Source organism: Phascolarctos cinereus, unplaced genomic scaffold (genome assembly GCF_003287225.1).
Source record: "Phascolarctos cinereus isolate Bilbo 61053 unplaced genomic scaffold, phaCin_HiC Scaffold_4;HRSCAF=312, whole genome shotgun sequence".
In the NCBI taxonomy this organism is placed as follows: domain Eukaryota; kingdom Metazoa; phylum Chordata; class Mammalia; order Diprotodontia; family Phascolarctidae; genus Phascolarctos; species Phascolarctos cinereus.
Genome location: NW_027555847.1, coordinates 503,946,384 through 503,959,998, shown reverse-complemented (window position 1 = coordinate 503,959,998; position 13,615 = coordinate 503,946,384). Strand labels below are relative to the sequence as shown.

The window sequence follows — 13,615 nt, the reverse complement described above, 5'->3', positions numbered from 1 at the left end:
TGGTGATGGTAGCATCTGGAGGGTCTAGTAGTGGTAGTGAAGACAAAGGCCCACTTGCTGACCCATTATATTGGGAGAGGTTTGCCAGCCTTCTGAAGTTAAGTTTTCGTGAGTCTTAAAACATAGAAGGAAAAGGGAGAGGAAGAGATATAAAGGGAAGTTTGTTTATAGAATTGGGGGTCCAGGGGACATAACAGTTGCTGGTATTTATATAACTTTAATTACATTCTAAATTATCTCATTTGATTCTCATAATAACCCTAGATATGGAGGACAAGAGATAGTGATGAATCCAGAATGACTACTAGTTTGAGAGCTTGAAGGACTGGAAGGATAGTGTTGTCCTCCACAATAATAAGGTGGGATGTAGGGAGGGTTTAGGGGAAAAGATAAGCTCAGTTTTGGACGTACTTAATTTAAGCTGTCGACTGGTCATCATCCACTTTGAGATGTCTGAAAGGCAATTGGAGATACGAGATTGAAAGTCAGTAGAGATATTGGTGCAGGACCTGTAAATTTGAGAATCATTAGCATAGAGATGATAATTACATCCATGGGAGCTGATGTACTTCACCAAAGAAGAGGGCCCAGGGTTCGAACCCTTAGGGACACTAAAGGATCCAGCAAAGAAGACTGAGAAGGAGTGGTCAGATAGATATGAGAACCAAGAGAGAGGAGTTGCTTGAAAACTTAAAAAGAAGAGTATCTAGGAGGAGAATATGATCAACAGTATTGGAGGCGGCAAAAAGTTGAAAAGAGAGTGAGGATTGCGTAAAGGCTGTTGAATGTGTCAACTAAGAAATCATTGGTAACTTTGGAGAGAGCCATTTTGGTTCAATGATAAGGTCAGATGCTATATGTAGGGGGTTGAGAAGAGAGAAAGTGGAGGCATGTCTTGTAGACAGAAGAGAAGAGATACAGGTCAATAGTTAACAAGAGTGGAAGGATCCAAGTGAGTGTTTTTTTTTGGGATGGAGGAGACATGGGTATGTTAATAGACAGTAGGGAATGAACCAGTGTACAGGGAAAGATTGAAAATAATAGAATGGCGATGACAGAGGGGGCAGTCTGTTGGAGGAGAAGGGATGGAATGGGATCACTTGGGCAGATAGAGGGCATAGCCTTGGACGGATTAAGGTTACCCAATCATGTGAGTTAGGGGTAAAGGAAGAAGTAATGGTATAAGGCTTCTGAGTGATAGGAGAAGAAGAGGGAGCTCGTGTTGAATGTCCTCAATTTTAACTGTAAAATATGAAGCTAGTTCTTAGCTGAGAGGGTGGGAGGAGAAGGAGCCATGGGAAGTTTGAGGAGGATAGAAAGGTTTGGAAGAGCCACTGTGAAGAGTGTTATTATGAGTTGATAAAGCAGGTGTAGTACATCACCTAGCCATAATGAGGGCCGAGTTGAGGTTGTATAATATAAATTTATAGTGGACCTAGTCAGAATGATCGCGTACTTTTCTTTATCTTCATTTCACGGCATGTTTTAGGAGCAAAGGTGAGACAGTGGGAGTGATCCAAGGCTGAGACTTGGCAGGGTGTGACTGGTGAAATAAGGGGCCTAAAAAGTCAAGAGATGAAACTATTGTAGAGTTGAATCTGTTCAAGGGTCAAGATGGGGAAAAGAGGAGAGAGTGGCTAGTGTAAAGGAGATGGCCTGGGAGAGAATTTGAGGAGGCAGGGGATTGGAGGCCACAGTATAGATTAAGAATAGGGTTAGATAAAGGAAATCAGTGGGAGAGGTAATAGATTATGCTTAGATAAGGAGATTTCAGAATTCTTGAAGGTTTGTGGTAATTTTGGGTAATGGCAAGATCAAGGAAATGACCATATTGAGCCATTTTTTACATTCTTTATGACATTTCTCATCTTGGCAGCTTCTGTTTTACCTTAATGTTAAAACACATGGATATTTTTTTCTAAAAATTAAAATTGTGGAACATCAGTAAGTATTTTCTACATTATAGGGAAGAAAAAAAGACCTATAATTAAATTACTAGTCATGTTTAGAAAAGGCTACAATAACAAATTTTCAAGAAAAATCGTATGGGAAAACTAGTGATATCACATTTGTGAAAAGTTGCAATTTTATGTTTCCTCAATAATTATACTACTTAATGTTACCACATTCTTCCACAGACAATGTGTCCTGTGTGTTTGGATCGTCTGAAGAATATGATATTCCTCTGTGGCCATGGAACATGTCAACTTTGTGGAGATCGAATGAGTGAATGCCCTATTTGCCGCAAAGCCATTGAACGAAGGATCCTTTTGTATTAAATGAGAAATAGCAGTGTGTTTTGTTAGCTAAACAAAATTTAAATGCATTTGATAAGGCAGTTCTAGTGAAATACTGTGTAATACCATAGCCTATGTAATACATTATAATTACTTTGAATGCGCTAAAACCAAACAAACCACAAAACAGTATTTGGACAGTCATTTTGAAATTTGGATCAAATCCATGTAAGCCACAGTTAATTTTAAAAAGTTTTTTACTTCAGTCTTGTAGAGTATGGTTTGTAATGGGACATATTTAAAAATACATTTAATTCCTAATTCTTTACTACTCCCATTAAATTTTCTTTTACTATTCAGTTTCATCAGCCCTTAGGTGATATACTTTTTTGTGTTTTCTCTTATCCTTAACATTAATAGTCACATTTTTTACACTAAGCTAACATAGATAACTAAGAAATTAACACCTCTTTAAAATGCCATATGGCACCAAGTGAAGTAGGCAGGTCAAACCTTTACCTCATTTATATTAGGCGTTTCAAAAGTCTGTAGTGTAGTTTGAGGCTTCAAAAAATAGCTTCTAAGACTGCACTAAGACTTTTGGGACACCCAGTGTAAAATCATAATTGTTAACGGAACTTTATGTAATGTAAACAAGTTTGAGAAATGTTTTGAAAGAGGTAATGAGAGAGTAGGAAGACTGCTGAACTTGGGAATCACAAGTTTGAATCAGGCTCTGCCACATACTGCCTGTGTGATACGGACAAGTCCTTTAACCAGAATTTAGTTTATTTGTAAAATGTGGGAGTTGGACTAGATGATTTCTCAGGTCCCTTCCAACCTCATGATCTAAAAACAAAATCTGAAATTTCACTTTCATTTCCATTGATTTTTTTCCAATTTTTTTTTTAAAGAAACAAACTGGAGTGTGGAATAATGAGAGAACAATCACAACTTCATATTAACAATTTATTTCTTAGATTGCATAAGAAAAATCAGTAATTTGACTCTTATTATCTGTTAACCTAAAAGTAATTGATATTCTTACTGAAAAAAAAAATAATGGGCAATCACAATGAGGAATTGAAGAAAATAATATTAAGGATCATTTTCCTACAACACTGCAAAATAGAATTATTTATTTATTTATATGTATGTGTAGCTTCTGACCATTGTTAAAAGACACTGCCCTTCTTCTGTGACCTAGTACACTGTTATTATTAGCCTTATAGAAAAATGGTGTGAGTATATGGTATATTCACCTCAGCACTCCAGTTACAGTTACATAATGGCCAATATTGGTCTTGATCTGACAGGCCACTAAGTTTCCTCTTGGTAAATTAACTTTTCCAGCATACTTAGAATAATGAACCTTCCAGAAGGCAGTAGTTTTCTCTTTCTTCTTGCAGGATCAGTTCCATTACTTTTGACAGTGTTGCTAATTCTGTGTATCTTTAAGGGTCTTACATGACATGATAAAGTTATCTCCCCAAGTTATTGGAGGTTATCTTTATGAATTTTTAAGTCTATGTACCTGCAGGTAACTACTTCAGCCATTGCTGCCAGTGCCCTCCAGAAAATATTTGAGAACAAAGCAAAAATAGATTCTTCATTTTTGGGGGAAGAATTGGCCTCTAGTGGTCAGTACAAGGATAGGAATAATTTTTACTGGTGATATCATTTGCTTTGATACTGTCATTGGCTATGTAGAGAATCTAAAGATTTCATAGTCTTTAAATGAGCAGAAACATGCTAGCATATCAGAAAGAACAATGGATTGAAGTAAAGTGTTTTCAGACCTGTCGTTGCTGGACAAGTGTACGTTGTCAGTAGTTCAGAGTGACAATTTGCTGACCAGTAACTAAGCTCTTTATTTTCATATATATATATATCTGGGGGAAAAAAAAAAAATATATATATATATATATGTCTGAAAAAAAATATACACAGATATCTCTCCTGTGGATTTTAAAAAATGGTTTTTTACATTTGCTTTCTGTTAGCAACACTTCCTTCTTCAAAAATTTCCTACTACACATAATTAGAAAGTCTGTTAATCTGGGGCCCATGGATGCCAAAGGTGTCCACTGATAGATTTCAGAAGGTCTGTGAACTTTGGTGGAAAAAAATTAAATCTTTATTTCAGTATAATTGATTCCCTTGTAAATCCTATGTATTTTATATATCAAAAACATTATTCTGAGAAAGAATCTGTAGGCTTCATCAGACTGTCAAAGGGGTCAGTGAAAATTAAGAAACTCATGCTCTACCAAATACTATTTCCAAGTATTATGTTGACTGATAAGTGGACTTGTTTTGGCTAACCTGAGGATGGTAGTAATAATTTTAGTTCTGAAAATAGTTTTATTTAACAAAACCTTTTCTTTGTTCCCTGACTCCTAGTTCTGGAATTCACTTTAAAGGGGAATTTTTGCTCTTTGTTCAGACTGTTCTCAATACTTCTGTTTATGGTTTTAAAATACAACATTCTAAACGTCTGTCCCAAAGTTCATAATTTTTTGTAGTTGTTAATGAATTTGTGGATTTATGTCAGTTATCACATTTCTGAAGTTATTTTTGTGAACAGATAATAATCTCTTTGTTTTGATCAATTGAAAGTTTTTTTTTTAATTTGGTTTTGTGAGAGAAGATGATGAGGAGCAGAATTTAACATGTTCTCCAGCAATTTGAAACTTTGACCTCTGTTTTTTATCTCCCAGCAGTAGTTCCTGATAAGTTATTTCTCATCCTGTTAACCATCTCTTTTTATCCTGTTGTCATTAAGGATTTCTTATTGTTTTCAGTTATGTGTTGAACTCTTACTAGTTGGTCAAATCTCTAGAAGATTCTAGTTTTAGAAAAGATGTAGGGCCATTTATGTTGTTTGGCCTTAATGTCTTTCAGAATCGTGGTCACAATTGTGCTATTTCCTTAATTCTTAATTTCTTCAGTATAATTAAGTAGTATGTATTGAATATCATATTGCACTGAGTTGGGTGACCAACATTTTTGGATTCTGAATTTCCAAACACTAATTAGTTATGAAACGGCTACTAAATTAATTTTTTTATTTTGAGCTTATCTTTTTTTTAATCTTTATTCCCCACCCCTAATTTTAACTAGGGAAGATGGATCTCAGACACTATTAATTTAACTGTAGTCAATGTCATTTCCTGCGTTGGAGGCCTTTGAAATTCTTTATGGGCAAGATCTTCATTTGTGTACCCAGTTTCCCTTGTCTTTTGACATCCTCCCCAGTAATCTCATTTGGTGTTCTTTCCAGTGCATTAATACCTGTTTTTTGTTGTTTTGTGTGTGTTGGGTGGTTTTGTTTTTGAGAGAGAAGTAGAAGGGACAAGTACGTTGTCATATTTTTACATGTGTTACATATTTAGCCAGATATATGCAGCTATTTTTATTTCATTATTGTTAGTCCTTCTTATTCATTATCATATAACAAATTATTAAATACTCCAACTTTAAATTATTCTATAAGACCTTCTGTCAACCACTAAGCGTTCAAAGTTCAGTGTTAGCTCAGATATTCATTCCTGGTGTGTCAGGATTTTCTGAATGTTGTGTTAGAATTTTAATATGTCAAATTCTGCTGGTAATTATATAATCACTACTGTAATTTGATTTGGCATGTTATATTCAACATCTTCTTAGAAGTAGATATTAAAATTAGTTTTGATAAGAAAAAGAAGTACAATATGGTTTAATCACCATTAAGCACCTATGGCTGGGGAAAATAGAAAACTTAGAGAAAAGATCCCTGTTAGTTTGGGTGTCAGAGAATATATCTTATTTGTCTCTTTTTACTCTCTGTATTATAATACTGGAGTTTTCTGTTATAACACTGCCAGTTCTTGGAATAATATTAGTAAGTTTAAAATGAAAACTTACTGAAGGGTGCTATTCTTTAAACACAATCATTTTAATGTACTTGTTCCTATTGCTGTATGTACCATATACATATCTTGTAAAAACCTTCATGCCCAAGATGATAACCCTAGCGCAAATTAAAATTCTGTTAGGATAATACTAGTTCTAACCAATAAATAAGTTTCACTGGCATAATAGGTAACACAGCTTTAAAAGCTGAGTTAAGATAATGCTAACGTTCAGACACTACAAACTGACAAATTGTGGAAGTGTTTGTTGAAGTCTAACTTTACTGAATTTTTTTTAAATGACTGATTTGGTTTGCAAGACCATTTTTAACATATTTAAATCTATGTTACTTAACTTTTGTACAACTCATATCTATATCAAAGCACATTATCTAGGTAGCCTAAGAAGTTAACTCTGCCATATGTGCACATGGTATATCTGTGCCATTTAGATTGTGGATGCTGCCAAATTACTCTTGCCTTGTTCAGTCAGGTTTTGCCTCCTTGTTCTCATAGGGTCTTCACTTAAACTTAGAGTAGTAAAGAAGTGGTAGGATTTTGGAGAAGAAATGATGAAGGAAGATGATGAAAAGTAGAGCTGCAGGGCAGGGGGTGAGGGAGTGTTTGGTGTCTTAACATAGAGGAGAAAAGGGATTATTGAGGTCTCACCACGGCAGCCTGTGGGAAATATTTAATACCAAAAAAGCTATTTCAGTTAATAAAATCAGTTTTTATCACATTTCACATAATGGGAAATTGCCTTGTAAATTGCAAATTTAAAACGGCTTTTGATTTGGTTCAAAAGGGAAATCATTTAACCCCTCTCATAAATAACTCAAGTATTTAACAATAATTGTTCATGTGGAAACAATTCTAGAGAAGTTAAGTTTTTTTTCTTCTGTGTATATATAAATCAAGAAACATAAATTCTATCAATAGTAACTTACTTGTATGCATTTCTTAATGGTTTAGTCAAAAGACTTAAATTATTGGTAAACATGGTTCTCACAAAAATATTTTTGGCACTCCCATCAGACTGTAAACAATGTGCCAAAGGTTCCTTCCCTTCACTAATAAATTACTAATTTTGATACAGTCATTTTAAGGGGAGTTCAAAAATGCCTATTCATTGAAACATAGTTGTTCCCCCCCTTTTTTTTTTAGCTAGAAAAAAATTAAGTTACAAACAATTTTGTTAGCTCTGAATTTGAGCTAAGTGGGATTATAACATTTTCACAAATAGACAACTTGATAGTAAAAGTGTAAAATAGACTTTAAAATCTATTTGTGAATTTATTTTTGTTAAAACAGAAGAACCTAATTTGACTTCACCCATATGTTATAATAGGAATACTCACTGATAGCACTTGATAATCATGTAGAGGTGGAATTTTACTCAAGTAAGCAAAATCATGGCAGTATTAAGAATGATAATTTTTGTGGCTAGTTTAAAACATGTTTGAGGAAACTTTTTAAAACTGGTTGGATCTGTTTGCTTTGCTATAGAAAAAAATGTTTAGGTTGTTTGAATTTTCTCTTTAGTAATTGCTGGTGAATGGTAGAGACATGGACAATTAGTGTTGATCAGTTAATGTTTCATAGCTTAAGACTTTGAAACTTTCTACCTCCTTTCTGTCAGAGTGTTACATTTTGCCACTATTCTAGTCTTTATAGTCAAAGGAAAGTGGAAGTCTGGAGTTGGAGGGTTTTTTAAATACAGACAAAGCAAAACCCACCCCTAAGACACTGCTTTGGGGTTTTATCACCTAAGTTTGGTGCCTAAATTCATAACAAAAGGTTAAAATTGATCTTTAAATGTATAATGATAAAATTGCCAAGTGTTACACATACTGTTCTCTTCCATTTTGTAGGCTCCTTGAATTTATTTCCTCCAAAATCAAAATGTTTTTGGTTCATTTACATGTTTTCTTCCCTCCCCACATGTCATTTCTTTTTAAAGTTACAACTGCAGTCATTTAAAGTTCTGACTCAGGGCTTTTTAACAGTTTAAGCAAATTCCTATATGTTTGTTACATTTTTAGAAAACCCCACCCACATCATTGTTTAGTGCCTTGAAAGAATTATTGACTTGGCAACAACGATTAGACCATTACAGTGTGCCTGTGTCTGTCAGTGTATGCAGACATATGTGTCTCATTGTTTAGATACTGCATGTGTGTACTGGGCATTGGTAATTCTGTAAGGGAAGCTTTGTAGATTTAAATTTGAAGATTATTTTTTGAAAACTGATCATTCATGTCCATGACAACTATATTAGTAGACAGAATAATTGTGTGTTTATATTCATACTAAGACATATATATGAAATATCTGGGGAGAGGATCTAATAGTTTACATAATTATGCCTGTTTAGTTTGAAAGGATTCAGTCTATAAACAGTGAGGTTTCCCATGCATCCCCCCAAAATCTTTTGTGTTCTAACATTAACATTTAAAAATAATCTGCATGGTATTTCTTAATAGTAATCTAATTTTGTCTGAGTTCACAAGTTTTTCTTTTTTACTAAGTTTAGTATGCTAGTTATCATCTGTCCAATATACAATATATTAAGTAGAAGATAAGTTTTATTGACTCCTTGTAACATTTTGTTTCCATCTTCCTCTCCCCCCCATAGTTGTTAGACTTATATGTTCAATGGAATTTGAAGTCTTGTGTGTGAATATAGCTTAATTTCTGTACAAATGATTTTGCTTTTAGTCTGAGTTTTTGAGAAATGCTTAGCAAGTCCTAAGCTTTTAAAATTAAATGCTAATATCTTCCTGTTAATAAAGTTTTATTATATAATGTCTTAATCTGCTCTTTTGAAAAATTATTTTAAAAAGTATACGGATGAGTTCTGGATGCTTCAGGCATTTGGTATATTTATTCCTTTCATACTTCACTTGTAATTGAAATCTTTAACAATAGAGAAAGCAAGGAGCTGTTACCTTTTGTTGGCTTTGAGAAAAAATGCCCCAGTTAATTTTGTAAAAGAAAAAATGCCCACATCCAAAAGAATGTTGTTTGTATTCAAAACTGCACCATTAACTTACTTTCATCAAAATAACTGGCTCCCTCCCAGTTAGAATTGAAGATTATTGTAAGAGATAAGTGAGTAAAGTTGACTTGATTTCAGAAACATTACTATAAGTATCATTAATCAACTGAACTTGATTTTAATAATTTTTGTTTTTTAAAGTGTGATAACTGAAAAATTGCTGTAAGTTTGCTTTTAGAAAATACTCATTTTAAAGCAGTAAACTTTTGATAGTTTTCAAATTCATTTTGTAGTTACATCATAGAATAACAACATTGGATTTAGTAAAACTAACTGAAGAATTTATCTCTAAAGTCATTGTGAGATAGGAACTATTTCTAGTATAACAAATTAATCGTGGATATTTGAGGATGATTTTGCAGGCATAGATTCGAAAGGTAAGTAGTGTAACAACAGCAACAACAAAGTAGCAACTTAAACTGTTTAATTAAAGCAATCACCAGTTCAAGAACTAGGATTTAGGTCTGAAAGACTTATGGTTAATATTTTTTTAAAACACTATATAATTCTAAGTTACCTTTGATTACATTAAAACTGTGCATAGGTTTAGTTTTTTAATGTAACAAAATATTTGAGATAATTTACATTTTTAATCATTGATTTTTTTAAACTTGTGAAGGTTGTGAAGAAGCTTTATGACTTTTGATGTAAAATTTCACATAGCAAAAATTATGGATGATTAGTATCTAACATGAGCGTGGATGATATAATTCTCAGTTTGACTGGAGAGTTGAGACTTGGGCAAATAAATGTAATACGGAGCTCATGAACAAAGTATCTGTGACCATGCCTGAAATATGACTGAAGGAGTCACAGAATCTGAAAGTCCCAAGAGGCTTCACCAGCCATTTAGTCTGACCCACTGTAATGTGCACAACACATGGTTGTCCAGCTTGAAGATCTCTAAGGAGAGGCAACTTAGGACTTCTCAAGGCAGGCTATTCCACTTTGGGAGGGTTCCAATTGTTAGAAAGTTTTTCTTGGCATCAAGCCTAAATTGACCCTCTTTTCAAAATCCACATATTGCTCCTGATTTTATTCTTAAGGCCCAGCAAAACAAGGCTTTTCCCCATGATCACAGCTAGCGTGTTTCTCCAAGTCTTCTTTTCTTGAGATTAAACATCCTCAGTTTCTTTAACTCATCCATATATCTCCATATATCATCCATAATAACTCAACTCATCATCAACTGGAAATCCTTAACCATCCTGGTTGCCTACCACCATTCTAGTTGAGTACAGAAGGGGTCTGACAAGTGGAGTACACAGAGGTCATCGCATCCTTATTCCTGGAATCTGTGTTCCTCCTAATGTAGCTTCAAGTTGCTTTACTCTTTTTTTGGATGTCACGTCACACAGCTGACACATATTGAGCTTACAGGATACTCCCAGTTCTTTTCAGAACAACTGTTGTCTATCCACGTTTCTGTTATATTTGTGGAGGTGAGTTTTTTTGGTACCCATTTTTTGTTCACATTTATCCCTTTTAAGGGTAGTGGCACGTTGAGTAGAGGCTGGGCCTGGAGTCAGGAAGTCCTGAGTTCAGATATGACCTCAGACCCTAGCTGTGTGGTCCTGAGCAAGTCACTTAACCCTGTCTGCCTCAGTATCTTTATCTGAAAAATGAACTGGAGAAGGAAGTGGCAAACCACTCCGGTAACTTTGCCAAGAAAACCCCATGATTAAACAACAACCACCCCTATTAAATTTCATCTTATTAGAATCAGTCTAATGCTCTAGCCTGTGGATGCTTTTGGAATCTGTCATTATGTTAGCTGTCCTTCCCAGCACTATCATCTGTGAATAAGATAATCATACCATCTATGCCTTTCACAGACATTGATTCAAATGTTAATACAGGGCCAAGCACGGATCCCTGGGGTGCTCTTAGGGACTTTCAGCTTGATTAACATTGATCCCTTAACCGTTCTAAATCTGGTTTATCCAATTAATTCTGAATCTACCTGATTATGTTGTCATGTAATCTGTGCTTCTCTATCTTACCTAAAAGCGTAGTATGAGATACTTTACTAAAATTTAGGTAGTTGTGTCGATACAGCATTTTCTTCACCTAGTAATTCTGACCAAAAAAAGAAAGGAGCTTAGGATGGCATGGCTTGTTAAAGCCATGTGGCCCTTTTTTAAAAACCACTTCCTTTCTATATGTTTGCTTTCCATCTCTTTATTGATTCTAGAATTTTGCCAGGAATTGAAGTCAAACTCACTGGCCTGTAGTTTGCAGACTGTTCTTTCTTCTTTAAAGTCAAGACATTTGACCTACAATCTTATGGTACTTCTGTTTTCCATGATGTTTCAAATGTTACTGACAGTAGATGAGCAGTCATATCTGCCAGTTATTTCAGGACCTAAAGATGTAGTTTATCTGTGACTTGAATTCATCAAAGTGTGACTTGGTTATTTTGGATATTCACTCTACTGGTTAATGATTTTTGTTCTGTCATTTTCAATATAAAGGTGATTTTCTTTTGAAGAGGAAACAGGAAATGAGAAATGAGTAGCTCTACCTTCTGTTGTCACCATTGTCCCATCCATCCCAAGCAAAGGTCCTATCTCTTCCTTGGTCTTCTTTTTCTTCCAGTATAATTTAAAAAGCCACCTTTGCTGTCCTTAGCTTTCTTCAGCCTCAGCTCACTTCGAGTTTTTGGTACTACTGACACTTCTTATGCTACTTTACCACACATTTATTGTGTTACCTGGCCTTGTTTCTAGCTTCTGTATGTAACAATCATAAGTCATGTTTACTATGTGCTCTCTTGCTGTTAAATATTAGCATGTTAAGGTAAGTGGTAGGAATCTGGTTGTATGAAACTAAGTTATTAGCATGTATTGTAACAATTTTAATATATATATTAACTCAAGTAAATTAGGCAATATGTTATTTTAGTCTCACCAACATCAATAACTGTAGAGGTAGTTCCCAGTTTACTAAAAGGTTATTTTCCTTTAAGTTTGAAATACAGATCTCTGAATTCACTTTTCCTCAAAAGCAATGTTATGCCTAGTATATAGGCCCTCAGTTACTAGCAAAGATATTTTAAATGTACAGTATGCTCAAAGTTCAGGATGCAGTAATTGCAGCTAGATAAGGGTTTGTGTGAAAAAGATCCTGAGTACTCTAAACTGCAAGTTTAATGAATCAACAATCTCATTGCAGCCAAAATAGTTAATGATCTGTGCCTCACAAAGAGAGGCATGATGTACTGAATGCAAAAAGTGATAGCCCCACCGTGTTCTTTCTCATCAAACAGTATCCATAAAGTATTGTGTTCAGTTCTAGGCACCACCATTTAGGGAGGATAGTGACAAATTTGGGAGTATCGAGAGGGAAACAGCTACTCAATATGCATTTATTAAATGCCTCTCCTGGGCCAGGCAACAGGGATAACAAAGAAAGGTTAAAAAAAAAAAACCAACAAAAAATAGCCCTTGCTCTCAAGGAGTTGGCAGTCTTATGGTGATAATATGCAAACAACTATGTATAAGTAACATACAGAATAAATCTGAGGTAATCAACAGAGGAAAGGCATTAGCATTAATGGGGATCAGGAAAGGCTTCTTGTAGAAGGTGATATTTTGGCTGGATTTAAGGAGGCCAGGAGGCACTGATGAGGAGTGAGATCATTCAAAGATGTGGGGGATAGCCATTAAAAATGCCCTAAGTCAGGAGATGGAGTGTCTTGTGTCAACAAAAAACAGCAAGGAAGTCAATGTCACTGGATTGTATGTATGAGATGAGAATGATAAATTAAGGATGACTCTAAAGTTATAGGTTTGAGCGGGAGGACAGTTGTACCTGCAAAAGCAGTTGGGAAGATGGGAGAGTTTTGGGGGAAAGGTAATGGGTTTGGACATCTTGAATCTGAGGTATTCAAGAGTCAATTGGTGATTTCGTATTGGAGCTCACTTTTACAGGAGAAAAGGGTTTGATTAATTGATCTGGGAGTTATCTACTTAGAGATGACAAGTGATCCATGGGAGTTGATGAGATCACCAAGGGATATAGTGTAGAGTAAAAAGAGAAGAGGATCCAGGACAGAGCATACCCATGGCTAGTGGTCGTGACTTGGATAAAGACCCAGGACACTGAGGAGTAGTGATTGCATAGAGAGGAGAACTAGGAAGTGTCAGAAAAACCTAGAAAGTAGAAGGTGATCAACTGTATTGAATGCTGTAGATGTTGTCAAGGAGGATCAGGATTGAGAAAAGGCAATTTAGATTTGGCTATTCAGATCATCGTTAGCTATAGAGAGGACAGTTCGGTTGATTGATGAAGTCTGAAGCCAGATTTTGGAAGGTTTAGAAGAAAGAAGAGAGAAAATAGAGGAGATTATTGTATTTGGCTTTCCCAAAGGAAAGGAGTGTTAGGATGATAGTGGGAATGGCTGGATCAAGTGAGAATTTTTTAGG

The 13,615-nt window shown here is 34.9% G+C and overlaps 1 protein-coding gene across 1 annotated transcript in view; it reads left to right on the top strand.

The window, feature by feature from the left end:
* MIB1 (MIB E3 ubiquitin protein ligase 1) overlaps positions 1-8,943 on the top strand; it is a 140,059-nt gene extending 131,116 nt beyond the window's left edge. Inside the window, exon 21 of the mRNA XM_078153468.1 lies at positions 2,139-8,943. Within this exon, the coding sequence (XP_078009594.1) occupies positions 2,139-2,279 (141 nt within the window). The 3' untranslated portion in view covers positions 2,280-8,943. The remainder of the gene's footprint in view (positions 1-2,138) is intronic.
* Positions 8,944-13,615: the final 4,672 nt, after the last annotated feature.